We start from the raw sequence: 13,909 nt of genomic DNA on the forward strand, positions 1-13,909 counted from the left end.
TCCTAATGAAACTCACTATGTTACACTTAAGTAGCTACACAAAATAAGTCTGAACCATTAATGATCACCTTATGTATCAAACATAAAGGAGGTGTCAGGAGACTAGAAAAAGGAAAATAGGGTACTTACCCTAACAAAAACAACAAAAAAGCTAGAGGAAAAACCCAGGAGAAAGGATGATTTTAACCTCCAAAGGGTCTTGAAATAAATTACTAATCAATTTGCATGCACTAGGAAGGACCAAAAAAAACAAAAAAAAAAAGAAATCAAAAAAGCAGCCAGTATAGGTTCATAAATAATAGACTGCAGTAATCCAATCTAAATGCCCTGATAAGAATTCTACCAAATAGGGGTGAGAAGAGTTAGATACAATATCCAAATAACATTCTAATAAGTCTGATGCTGAAGTACAGCCTGTATGGAATCATAATCATTTGGAAGTCTAAAAAGTCTCAAAGGAGAATATACTACTTGTTCATTGTCAAACCAGAGCATTTTGATTCAGGTCTTGCATGGATTTGTCTCGAACCTCAGTTCAAGTCAGTATTTTCAGTGATGACTTAGATGATGGAAAATCCTTGTCAAAAGCATGCTGATGAACCGGAGATGGACTTTGTAGCAGTGGCAAAGAGGATGTGAACACTTGCAGAATTCAAAGTGTTCCTGCTTGCAGATCATCTTCTCTGCTTGTAAAATGAAATGCGAAAAACACATGAGCCCCCTAATCATCTTGGTGGCCCTCCGCTGGACTCGCTCCACTATATCAATGTCTTTCGTGTACTGGGAAGCCCAAAACTGGACACACCACTCCAGAAGTGGTCCCACAAGTGCCAGATAGAGGGAAAGAACCATCACTTCCCTCCACCTGCTGGCTAGCCTCCTCCTAATGTAGCCCAAGATGCAGCTGGCTGCCTTTCCCAGAAGGGCATGCTGATGACTCATGTGCAACTCACTGTCCACAAGGACCTCGGGTCCTTTTCTACAAAGCTGCTTCCTAGCCAGTCAGTCCTGCCCTGTGCTGTTGCATGGGCTTATTCCATCCCAGATGCGACTTTGGTGAATTTCATGAGGTTCCTGTCAATCCACTTCTCTAGCCTGATGTGGCTGTTCTGAATAGTGGCCCTGTCTCCAATATATTGACCAACCTTCCCAACTTGCATAGACTGCACTCCCTTCCACCACCCAGGTCATCAGGTACCTTATAATTTCAACCTGTAGCTGACAATCCTGTATTCACTGATATTAACATCAGAGATTTTGTGCAAGTATGTTTTATTTCCATTTGAGGTCTGCTTAGATCAAAGGAGAGTAAACAAGGAGACTATCAAAACAGAAATAGAGCATATTCCAAATCTGCAGGTCAGCATCTCATAGTATGTAAAAATTATGACAAGCATAAACTAGAATCAACTTACTCATTCCTGAACATTCTCTGTCTCCATCCCACACATTAGAAACAGCATGTCCCGTCAACAGGAGGTTAATCAAACTTTGGCTATATAACAGAAAGAAATAGCCTATTAAAAGGGACATACAATTTATTTCTGAAAAAGTAATTGTATCTCTAACAAATGAAAAAAATATTGTATTACCTGGACAGCTAAGCAGATATTCTCTAACTATATTCCTTTAATTAGCATGTATTTTTAATTCAGCAATGCTAATAAGATCTCCACTCTTTTAACCAACAACTTGACATAAAAATGTAGCCCTGAATTTAGGAATTATTCCTCTAAAAATTCAGCAATAACAGAGGCATTCCCTTGGAAGTGATGCATTAAATGGAGTAAGCAGTGAAAAAGGTATGCTATGTTAAGTGTTGCTTTTAGCTATTATAAAGTTTTAATTAAATCTTTGTCGTAATGTCAATAATTTCTAAAAGAATGATCAGTTACAGAAACATAAAAGATTAGCCCAGTAATCTATTTTAAGTCGTAGCAACCATATTTTGCAGCAGCTTACCTTCCATGACCGTAAACAGGATCTATCAATGGCTCAGTTGCATCTTCAATTTCATTTTTTATGTTTTCAATACCCTGCAGAAAAATTACCAACATTTTTGCTCTCTTAAGGAATGAATTGCAACATTTACAACAACAGAATGCAATAGTAAAACATAAGGAGGCTGATGTTCTTATATGAATTGATACCTAAACACACTTCTTTCTCTTGGTAAAAGATGTTAGGGATATACAAGGAAGGATATTTCCAAAATCTGTAATTCTCCCAGATCAGAAAAAAAAACCACCAAAACCACAACAAACTGAGCTTTTTCAAGTTTTTATGCTGGAAATGTAATGCAACATGAATGAAGATACCATTCCATACATTTCTCTAGATTTGACTTAGTTTATCAGTTTAGTGTTCACCTTTTACAGAAAAAGGGTTACCTGATCAAACTTCCTCTTAACAAAGAAACACACACACAAAAAATACCAAACAGCCTACAAACCTTTGTCAGTATTACAGAATACAGAAAAAGCAATACTCCAAATCTGTTTGTCCACACTGAGTATTGATCCCAAACTGCATCCTTCAGTTCAGGGAAGCTTTTGAATGCTCGTTTGCTAAAGACAGGAAAAAAACAACAGAAAAGGAGAATGTTATTTAGATGAAGCATTACAATAGTGTCACAAAGCACAAACAAGAACTACTAATACCTAACATGAAAATGTCCAAGTAAAAGCAGAGTAAATCTGGTGTTATATACAGAATGACACAGCAGCTGTTCTGGAGTTACTATAACTGCCATAGAATCATTAGTATTTACGCATCAGAAGAAGATAAATAATTCTGGAGCAATGTGCAAAATGAACATAGTCTTTATATGCAAACACTAACCATAAAGTTACATACACTTGTGAAAGAGCTGAGTGGCTTGAAGCAGTAATTCTACAAAACACTGTTACTGAAATTGCAAATAGACTGTACGTCACCAAAATAACGTTTGCATTATAGAGTGTTCTGAAAGCCATTCTGTCCATAAACAGTGGAGAAAAAACCTTCCACTTAACGAGGTAAGACTACCTTTCAGTCTTTCGAATAAATTATTACATTTCCCATGAGAATTTGATTTTGTCAGACTCTAGCTTTGAAAAAAGCAAAATGTTCAAAACCACGAGTGGTACATTAACATGTAAAAAACTATCTGGAAACTATCTGGTTGTATAATAGGGCTGCTGTTTGGATGATAAGGTAATGCCAGGTGATCATATGTTTAAAAAAAAAAAAAGTAAAATAAAAACAGAGGAAAGGAAGAAATCCATCAAGATTCCAGTGAAGTAATACACTTTCTATTTCTTGGGATATTTAGAACTAAATACTGCTTTTCAGAACACAAACATTAGTTTTTATTGCGTAATTCAAACTAGATCACACTCTCTGCTTATCTTACAGAAATTTACCTATATTATTTTCTTTTTGATTTCTTGCACACTTTTAGTAAGTCTTGTTTAAAAAAGAAACAAACATCTGCAAAAATATATCCATAGATGGCTTTACTCTGGCTAACACTTGAGATTTTTAAACTAACTTTCATTATCAATAGAGTATATAAGGCATACAAAGTATGCAAGGCAAAGTCAGTTCTGAAATCCATCACTCAGCTTGCTCTAAAGGCATATGCCAGAGCATTCATTTCCAGTGAGAAAGACTGAAAAAAACTGAAGTGGGTACCACAAGTCCAAAGATTGAGGGGGTGAGTGGGAGGGCAGGAAATTAGTGTTTTGATCAGATAAGGTTACAAAAATTTTCTATTCTCCTCTTTCTTCTTTTCTCATACCACAACGGGTTCAAAGAACAAACTATAATTACTATTGACACAATAAGCAGTAGTTACTTCAGTTCTAATTAGTAACATTTTCCATCTCAAGTGTTTTTTGAAATTCTGTTGCTCTTTTTTCCTCTTTGGGGATTTATTTGTATAATGATTACAACTGTTCACTGTAAAAATAACAGGCTGTTACCTTTAAAGATAAACTTACTAGAACTGTAAGCTCTGTATTTACACCCCAAAAAGAGAACAATGAAGTATGAAACAAAAATCAGTCTTGTATATGAAACATTTTTATAAATGTTTCTTGCATTGTCTCAAATCAAGAAAATACTAGATGACAATTTTTTTTCAGTGTATATATCTCACAAGTATTTCAGATAGAATCACCCGTGAAGTGTGTATAAAAATTGAGGATTAACTTCTTTAACTTAAACGTGAATCTTAATTAGCTGTGTTCATATACCTGAAATGCACAAGTTATTCAGCCAATTTTGCACATTACATTGCTCCAGTTTTATTTTAAAGCCTAATGCTTATGCTCAAAATAATATTCCATTTTAAATGGTAAAATGCAAAGAAAAACCACCGAAACCCCCAAACCAAAACCTGAAATCCAACTTTAACCTGATGTGTAACACACAAAAAGTTCCTCAACATACCCCTTTCAGGGCTGTGAATACTACTGTAACTTCAAAATATTGTATTTTAAATGTTCCAACATATTACTTACTGAATTAATGCATGAAATCGCTCAAAGCCAAGCTCTTCGACAGCCAAGGCAGCTATACACAAGAGACACTTTTCAGCACTACACATGGCAAAAAAATGACACAAGATACACACAGCAAGCTAGTATACTTTCAAGCTTTAATTATGTTTTCAATTTTTAAACCTCCCTTGACATTTAAATTTTTTAAATGATTAGTATAAACTAATTTACCGCAACATTGAGATTCCACCATACAAATTAGTAAGAACATTTCTATTTGGACTAATCAATTTATTAAAAGCACAAAGCCACTGGAGTGTGTAGACTTGAAAATATTTGTCAAATACTAAGCTGTTGATTTTGTACAAAATGTGGCTGTCACAAAGTCATCAAGCATATGCATACTACAGATATAATTTTGCAGGTCAACAAGAAGTATTACTTCCTAGAAAAGCAAGCATGATTATTTGGATCATTTTATCAATGTAGGTAAGCTGTATTTTTTCTTCAAATACACATTTCTGTTATTGAAATTTTGGGGGTTTTTTCCCCTTTTGATGCTTATTTATTGCAAACAAACGAGTAGAATTATTCTACACAGTGTTACACATCCTGTTTTTACATAAATTCTCATTGTTTTCTTTTAATAATGGATAAATAGCCTTTCAAATAAGTGTCACATCCAAGACAGAAAAAAATACAGCATTAGTGTCTTCCCAAGTTCAACACAGGCTTTATACCTTTGTTCCCCTCACAACACTTCCAAACCAAGGAGATGAAATGAACTTTGAAAATCAAATTTTCTTTTACCAATAGGAAGTTATACTCGCCAGTTGTGTAATTATCAAATTCTATAGGCATTCAAATATTAAGACTATAGCAGTGTTTCGTGTCCTCTATGTCCATAAGGACTCCATCTTCCTGCTAGTAGAATAATATACAAAACAGAGAGATCTGCTTTCTGATAAAGGCCACTTAATGCTGAATATTTAAATAATGTCTGATCATCTAGCTACTGAATTTGACTGCATACAATTCATTAAAGACCTGAAGCCATTAGGGCTAATACTACTGATCAATTCTTCCCACAAGAATTCCAGAAAGGGCTTTTTATGCCCTTTCTGATTGTATTTCAAAAGATGCACTTGATTTGCCTACGTGCAAATACAACTGATTCTCCAGCAATAGAATACTTCCATTTTCTACTTCAGAAATAAGGCAACAGTAGTCTTAAGAGTGTTAGTTTTTGTCTTTTGAAAAACTACAAGGAATTGCTAAAATTACGTTACCAAGAGCAAAACTAGACTTAAGAAAATGTATTTTTAAGACATTTTTAAAAAATATGAAACAATGACTCTAAATTGCAGAAAATGCTACAGAAACTAACGCCGCTCCAAGAACATTTGTTTTTGTAAGCAGAAAGTTAGAGGGACTAAATCATATAAAGCAATCTTTGAACCTGGGAACTTGCACTACTACAGCCAATGCATGGCCAACAAGAAGTCACTGGTATACACCACAAAAGCAGATGAAAAATGCTATTGCATTCAGTAAGTGTGCTCGAATCCACCTTTTGTTCACACAGCAGGATGATAGGCAGTTTCATTCTGTTACTACAGAACAGAGCGAAATGGTAAGAGAACTACTATTTGAAACAAAGGGAAAGAAGTAGAAATCCTAATGAGAAGTGTAGCTGTACATAACTCAAACAAGGCTAAATAAAGACAGTGCTTAGTGGAGAGGAAAAGAACGCACAGCAATAGAACATGAGCTGTATGAGAAATACAATTGTATAGAAATTCTTTAAAATGATACTCTGTCATGCTGTGTCTAATCCTATTTCATGGTTTTATTATAAATACATTCCCGTATTCAATTCCCAAATAGCAGTAGCCTGCCATGTGGAATTGTATCTGTAATACTCCCCCACACGCAGAACTCATCTCTTAAGTCCTACCAACTATGACCATGCCTGTTTCTATTTTTATTGATTACAGCAACCAAGCAAGAAATACATTTATTCCTTTGCACTAGCAGTAACAGAAGTCTGCATTATTAACAATACCTTCTTCTCCACATCTTTGTCCCAGCCTAACCAGGCAAGAAGCTGGTCTATAGTTAAATACCAGGACAGAAAAGAAAAGAAAAAAAACCCTAACAAATATATCTTAAATCAGGAAGTGTATTGCATTATACATATAAGGTAAAATACTGTTTGAACTAGAGAGTACCTACAAGAGGTACATTCAGTGTCTAGCAGGGAACGTAGAATACAAACAATGAAAGAGATTAACGTTGCTCATGACAAAAGCACACTGTTCATGGCAAATGTATCCTGCTCTTCCTAAGCCCATTCCGTGGTATTAAGGACAAGTCAAATAGAACTTGTAGACTCGTACAGAAATATGAAAAATGTAGATATGTAATAGAATGGATTAGTTCCTTAAGTGTCAGTGCTGAGGGTAATTATTAATTGAGCGTGTGTTTAAAAAGACTTTCTGCTGAACATTTTCTGCAGTTAAAAGTTCTTTAGAATAAGGCAATATATTAATAAATAAAACAGTAAAAGCCCATTGATAACTAGGCTCTGCTTCACTTTTTCTTCAAAGGAAAACTCATAATATGAGCAAGAGCTTCAGAGACAACTGGAAAATCCACACCAATTAGGAATTTCAGTTACAACTGCCGTATTATTATCTTGCAAAGATTCTTTTTTTTAAAAAACAGAAAAGTTGTATAATACTTTTTCTTAATTAAAAAAAATGCTCACTTTGGAACTCTTATGTGGTGACCTTCTGTTTTTTCAATTAAGTAACATTTTAATTATTATTGTTTGAGCCTTCTAAAGCACATGGAGCATTTGGTAGAAGCAGATGAAGATGACTTCTAACATAAAGAGCTCCAGCACTACTAATTTCTATAGCTAGCTGTGCACGTATAAATCTACTTGTACAATTCTTACTTTGTAGTTATGCCACAAACTGCTGAATAACATATTCCTTCCATCAAAAGATGGCACCTTTATAAGCATGTTCTCATGTGAAGAGTTTTTCATACTTCTTAAGGGACACATTGGGAACAAAAACTAAAAGAAAAAGAAGCTTATCTTTTAACACGTTAGATATCTCCTATTAAAAGATTAATAAATACACATCTCAATGATCGTGTATGCACAGACAAACTTTCCATGTCACTGGCTCCACAGCAGTTAGATATTACTGGTGCAACAGATGATGTTCACTGGATCGTTGATGTCAGTGACTAATGAAGGAATCAGACATTTGCAAAAACCATGTACCTGAAAAATTCTAACCTACAAAAAAATTCTATTAATCTACTAGAAGGTGATTTGATTAAGCTGTTTTGGTACTGCATAGAATCAAACAAAGGGAAAAAGGCTACTTCTCCATAACAGGGGATCCAGAATATTTTAGAACAGATAAAGCTTTGCAGAATTTCCTACAAAAGCTCTTCTGAAATGAAGCAACATGTGACAAGTTAAAATATTCCTCCAATGTTAGGAAGCATGTAGATTTTTCCAAATTAAAGACACATCAGTCCCAATAAATTAAAAAATAAAATTGAAAAGATTATGGAAATTGCTCAAATTCAAGAGAAACATGTATGTTAGAACTCCAATGATAGATAGCATATTCCTTTCGACAAAAAGGATCAATGCCTCTAATTATAACAGACAAAAATCCGTCTATTGCTAATGCAATCACAAAGGCAAAAACCCCATCTGTGTAATAATAAAAAGCATTGGCCCCTCAAAAACAATGTAATACTTCACTAAGTGATGGGTAATTTAGCATAGAAATACATCTTACAAGGTTGTTCCTCTTGACGACTAGATTCTGCAGGACTTTCAGAAATACTAGCAGTTTCTTCAGTTGTTTTTCCTCTTATCCAAGTTGCCAGAGAGTACGACTCAGAATTATCAGAGCAAGCCATTTCCAAAATATCACATAATGTATGACAGAGAAGGTTCTTCTGCTCCTCTTCTGAAAGATCAGAAACCTAGATGAGTTCAATTGCTGCTAATCAGTATCTTATATAAGCTACTAGTATCTTTTTTATACATTAATATTATCTAAATAATTGATTTTATTACTTTTATCTTATGAATTATTAACGTTAATTGCTGTTTGACTATACTGGATCAAAGAATTAGAAAGCTGTCTTTAGAAAAATGTGTTTTAATATGATTTCTAATCCATTCCCTTTCCTAATAATAGATTTCAATCAAATATTTATATAACAGAGAAGTACTATGGACAGGCATAGACCTCACAAATGGGAGTTTAGAGACATGTAGTATACATACTGTATGCCTCATAAAATGGCATGGAAGCACACTTTAATAAAAAGAAAGTGTAAAATATTTTAAATTCTTTGTACTAGGACATGCTTTACAAATAATTAAAATGGAAAAAAGAAAGAGAAAAAAAGAGGTCTCAGTACCTGGACAGTCTCTCCAAGTAGACTTTTCGCTGGTAAAAAGCCTCTTCAAAAGGAATGCCTTTGTTATCAAAGCATAAAATAATATTTACATACAAGACAACAACAACTTTTACATTATGTCACAAGTTCTATACCAAAGCATTTTTGCATGTTTTTGAAGGGTTTCAAGCCGCTCATCGTTCAGTAAGAGACCCCGAGCCTGCACTGTTTACTCATTTTCCCCATTCAAACTAACTACAAAGGTGGCCTCATACCTACATTCAACATTATTGACTTTGAACCTCAAGCACACTTGAAATACACAGAGTGCATATTTACATAAACATCTCCAGACTCCAGGGTTGCAGTAATGGAGGCACAAATATTTTGCAATATAACTGATGAGTAGCACAAAACAACTCTAGTCACTCAGACAAACCCCTTTAGTAGTTAAAAAGCCCACCTCTTTTAACCATTGCAAATCATAATTTGCAGATCAGGTTAAAGAAAACCTATGCATCTCCATATCCCTGCTTTGTTTTCCATCAACACTAATGTGGCAATTAAAAAAAAAGATATGCTCTAAGTTACAGAGAAGGAACAATGAAAGAACAAACTTTGGGAAGCAGACCCTTGGTCTTTCTAATTACTCTATTAGATGCTGTTTCAGGTATTTGCAGCACCTTAAAAATAGCTGCTTCAGTTTTCACTTCTTCCCTGACAGACTCAGCCTGTTCTCCCATCACAGATCTTTCGGACATCTTTTTTAGTAATTCACAACAGCAGCAGGCACTGCAAGTTCTGTTTGATCCCTTCCTCCTTCCTTAGCTGGAACTCAGCTCACTTTTAAACATGCTTTAAATACTTTATTTCAAGGAAGTTGAACTACATATAAATCTCGAAAAACACTGTCTGTAAGAACATTTGATATGGTAAAGACTTGGCACTGCCTTTAAGGAGTTGGCTGGTCCTATTCTTTACTCTCTCCACTCCCCCCAAATAAAAGACTTGTAATTCTAACATTAGAGACCAGACACTCTACATCTCGTTTTAAGACCACAGAACTAGGTAGAGCCATGTTACAGAGTGCAATTCATAACAAAATATTTTTCTATTGATTCTTTACAACCTAAGCAAGTGGTGCTCCTTCCTGCGGTACAAGTCTTTTGGTAGGACCAACCTTTAGAGTGTCTTGAAGTAACTATAACAGAGGTTTTACGACTACCACATTACACACACCAGAGACACAAACAATTCCACAATCTCAGTTGTCTGACCCAGATGCCTTCCAGTTCATGATCAGATTAACTCTGCTACATGACTTTAATATGTCCCCTATCAGTGGACAAGGCCTCAACTCAGACCTAGACATACCTGCAGAATTTGACCTGTGTGTAAGAGGAGTCAAGAGCAGGTTACCAGAAAAAGTAATCTGGCCCATGACTCAATGGCTGCCTGTCTCTACAGGGTGCTCCTAAGAGAATGAAGAGCAATCGCAGATTAGGCAAACTGCTTTAGCAGAACAGATCCAGCCTACAGGTCATATATCTACACAGCAATCGGAATTGCCCCAGAAACAGCATTTCAAAGAGTACGCACATAGTCTACAAGATACAACGGAGTAAGAAAACAAAAAAATGACAATCACAGTTGGTTGAGTGTATCTGAAGCACAAGTGAAATCCTAAGCATGTATCCAGAATAAAATATATTCACTTGACATACTTCAATTATTCTGCTAACTAAGACTTTGAAAGTATAACATTTCTCCTTTTCTTACATAGCAAACTTTGTTAGGTTTGAAAATTGATTAATTCAAATATTTCTAATACAGTTTGCTAAAGCAGCCATTGTGACACAGATATTACCCTTCTTAAGGACTGGGAATTTGAGAGATGAGAAAGGATTAGGATTACATTTATATCTGATCTTTTACTTCTCCCCTTTATCCTGCATTCCCCACTTTAAAGTTACCTCTGCTTGGATCAACCTGCTGCACTTCCTCAAACAAATCCACTTCTGCAAAATCATAGTTCAAAATCAGCCCATCTCTGCCTTTTTACTGAGTTTTTTGTCTCCTCCATACTATAATTATGAAATCAAAATACAACTGATCTGCAATTTTTTCAGTATTTCTTTTAGTTCCACATATATAGAAAAAAGAACAAATTTTGGGCTTACTAATTTTAAACTATTCCTATAATAAATGCATCTTACCTGTACAGGTGCAATCACAGCACAAGGGCCACCTTCAAATTGTTCTAATGCAGTTGATTCAGATTCACTAAAGACAAATCCTGTCAAATGAAAAAAGATTGTATTTAGTGAAATATATAAACAAGTACATGTTTATGTATATTCCTTCCCTAACAGAAATGACACCTGATTTATTCATCTTTAAAGGTTAGATAAGTTTTCAAGATTTTTTTCCCCTGGCAGTGCAAGAGAATGTGGTTAAACTATCTGAAGAAAAAAAGTCACGAATACAGGTGAGAGCACAGAAATGAATTATTTATCTCAGCAATGAAATCACAAAGGTCCAACAGCTAGGGTTTTAAACAACAGGATTTTTAACAGTAAAACTGTTACTAGAGCACATGTCGCTGGATACTTAAACCATAGTTTTTATTTTATTATGGTTTATTTCTTATAAATCAATTAAAATTTGTTTGTAAGTGATAATATTTTGTTTCACATATGTAAAAAAAAAAAAATCTCTTTGGACCTTCACTGAACATGCTTAATACATTTCTATTCCCTGTGAAGGGCACAGTATGTCTCCCACTGATCTCATTTTTGGCCTATCAGCCCTTCCTATCAAGACTGAAATACGATGGGTAACTCAAATATTCACTTATAACCATTGAAGCAAGCCTCTTAATGGTGTTCTTTCACAGAAGATACACAGTATTTACTGAGACGCAAGATCACCTATTTTCCCCCTCCATCTTTAATGTATTTGTATTTTCAAATTATCTTACAGTCACATAACAGAGCAAATGCTGAAGCAATTACTGCAAAATTGTTTGTTACTACCTTGCCCTTAAACTTGTCTTCAAGATATGGTGATTCATAGCTTGTATTTCTCATAGATAAATGCATATACATGGACAATTACCTTGATGAAGCTGACACACGGCAACTTACTCACAGTGAGTGATATTTTGCATTATTCTTTTAAGTGCTGATAAGATGTGCTGAAGTGACTCTAGTTCAATGTAATCTAGAAACCATGCAACTGTAGTCAGCAACTAACCAGCAAGCACAAGCAAGTGGGGGCAGGGAGAAAGGGGATATACATGCATATTTTCGCAGCAGTGTCAGTCTCAGCGGAAAGAATATCCAATGCTTCTTTCCCACAATTTCTCCTTTTGCCAATTCTGTATCATTACATGCTGCCATATCAAAAGCATCCCTAACCCCTGGATGTGAATTTGAACTGGGGAAATGCATCCCCCCAGTGCAGACTTCCACACTACTGCATGACAGGTACATCATCCCAAGCAGCACAAGAGAGGACTACTGCATGTTTTGTAGGCCATATTTCAACACAGAAATGATAGTTGTTCAACAACAATGTGAAATTGTGAAATTTTTTATTAAGATGGATCAATGTAGCCATAGTTCTTTAAAACATGGGGTTTCCCCTGTATCTGACAGAAGGCTCCAGGTTTTTTTTTAACTGAATGTGCAAATGTGCATTACAAAGACCTATTTTATATCCAAAACCCAGATGCACACCAAGCCTACATACGTAGATCCGGCATCACCTAATGTAGCAACAAAGCTCCATTAATCCATACTTCAATCAAAGTTTGCACTAGCGTCATTTCACTCCCCTGTTAACATGCCCTAATAAGAAATATCACCAGTCCTTTAAACTTTCTGAATTAGTTTGTGCAGGCTTATCATATTAAAAGGTAAGTCTTCCTCTACTGTTAAGCATGCCATCTAAGCACACTGCAACAATAGGTTTTTTTAGTTGTTTTAATGATTCAGCCACTGCAGAAAAACAACATACTTGGATGTGGTACCATTAAACCACACTTAAGAAATCTTGAATTTGTTTCACGTTCTTCAGGCTTCTTATAGAAAGCGTGAACTGTCTCAGCTTAGCCCTGCCCTATTTTTCAAAATTGCTGCCTAAAACATAAAGAAAATCAAGTGTGATCTACCAGAGTGAATACAAACTTGAGACAGACAATGCAAAATCAATATTACACAGAATTTGACAGAATACATCCACAGGAAAAAAAAACATATATAATACCTAAAGGAACACTTAATTTCTTTTTACCTAAATGCTGCTTAATGCTTAATAAACGTCAAGGTCCTAAAAGCTGTTAAGGAAAAAAATAGGCTTCAGGGATTTTGGTCTTGCTCTCTTTTTTAAAACTTCTACAAAATCTGGAGTCAGTTCAGGTAAAATTTCAGAAACCAGCAGTCTGAAGTCCAGCTGGGTCCAAGTCTACCTCAGCCTGCAATCGCACCTACTTACCTTTTTTGCCCTCCACAATAATCACATCTTGGGCAATCTCTATAAACACCCATCAACCCCTGCGCTCTTCCTTATGATTCATAGAAATGGCCTCGACACCCGTTAAGCTACCAAGTAAGACTAGCATCTCTGATACAGACTAATTTCAACTTACTCTCACTCTTAACTAGTCATATCATACAGCTCTTTTCACTCAAGATAAAATTTCAAGAGCAAAATAGATGTAATGCAGCCAAAATAATCTTTTTTTTATCAATCTGCCTGCTTTTTATCCATGAGTATAATTATCATCATTTACCTATAAGAAACATAAAATAGTATAATTATCATTCATCTTCCTTGTATATAACCTTATTAAATGCTCCATTGACCCCCTTTTTTCAATATCACTACTGCTCTATTGCTTAACCTTTCTGTTGGGGGGGAAGTAGATCTAGATTCCTGTTGCTAATCAGTATATTGCCCAATATTTTGAGTTATGGTGA

General features: G+C 35.2%; 1 protein-coding gene across 12 annotated transcripts in view; it reads right to left on the reverse strand.

The window, feature by feature from the left end:
* Nucleotides 1-13,909, reverse strand: part of MINDY3 (MINDY lysine 48 deubiquitinase 3) — a 60,441-nt gene that overhangs the window by 40,422 nt on the left and 6,110 nt on the right. For 9 of the 12 annotated variants that reach the window (XM_075143848.1, XM_075143857.1, XM_075143853.1 and 6 more), the window contains 7 exons: nt 11,144-11,223; nt 8,949-9,006; nt 8,315-8,488; nt 4,506-4,557; nt 2,453-2,567; nt 1,963-2,036; nt 1,416-1,495 (listed from right to left, as the gene is read on the reverse strand). In XM_075143848.1, coding sequence (XP_074999949.1) covers nt 1,416-1,495; nt 1,963-2,036; nt 2,453-2,567; nt 4,506-4,557; nt 8,315-8,488; nt 8,949-9,006; nt 11,144-11,223 — 633 coding nt within the window. Of the gene's footprint in view, nt 1-1,415; nt 1,496-1,962; nt 2,037-2,452; nt 2,568-4,505; nt 4,558-8,314; nt 8,505-8,948; nt 9,007-10,301; nt 10,402-11,143; nt 11,224-12,947; nt 13,029-13,909 lie in introns of those variants that run through there. The other 3 variants (XM_075143860.1, XM_075143851.1, XM_075143852.1) reach the window with 3 other exon arrangements.

The sequence above is a fragment of the Calonectris borealis genome, chromosome 2, assembly GCF_964195595.1.
Source record: "Calonectris borealis chromosome 2, bCalBor7.hap1.2, whole genome shotgun sequence".
NCBI lineage: Eukaryota > Metazoa > Chordata > Aves > Procellariiformes > Procellariidae > Calonectris > Calonectris borealis.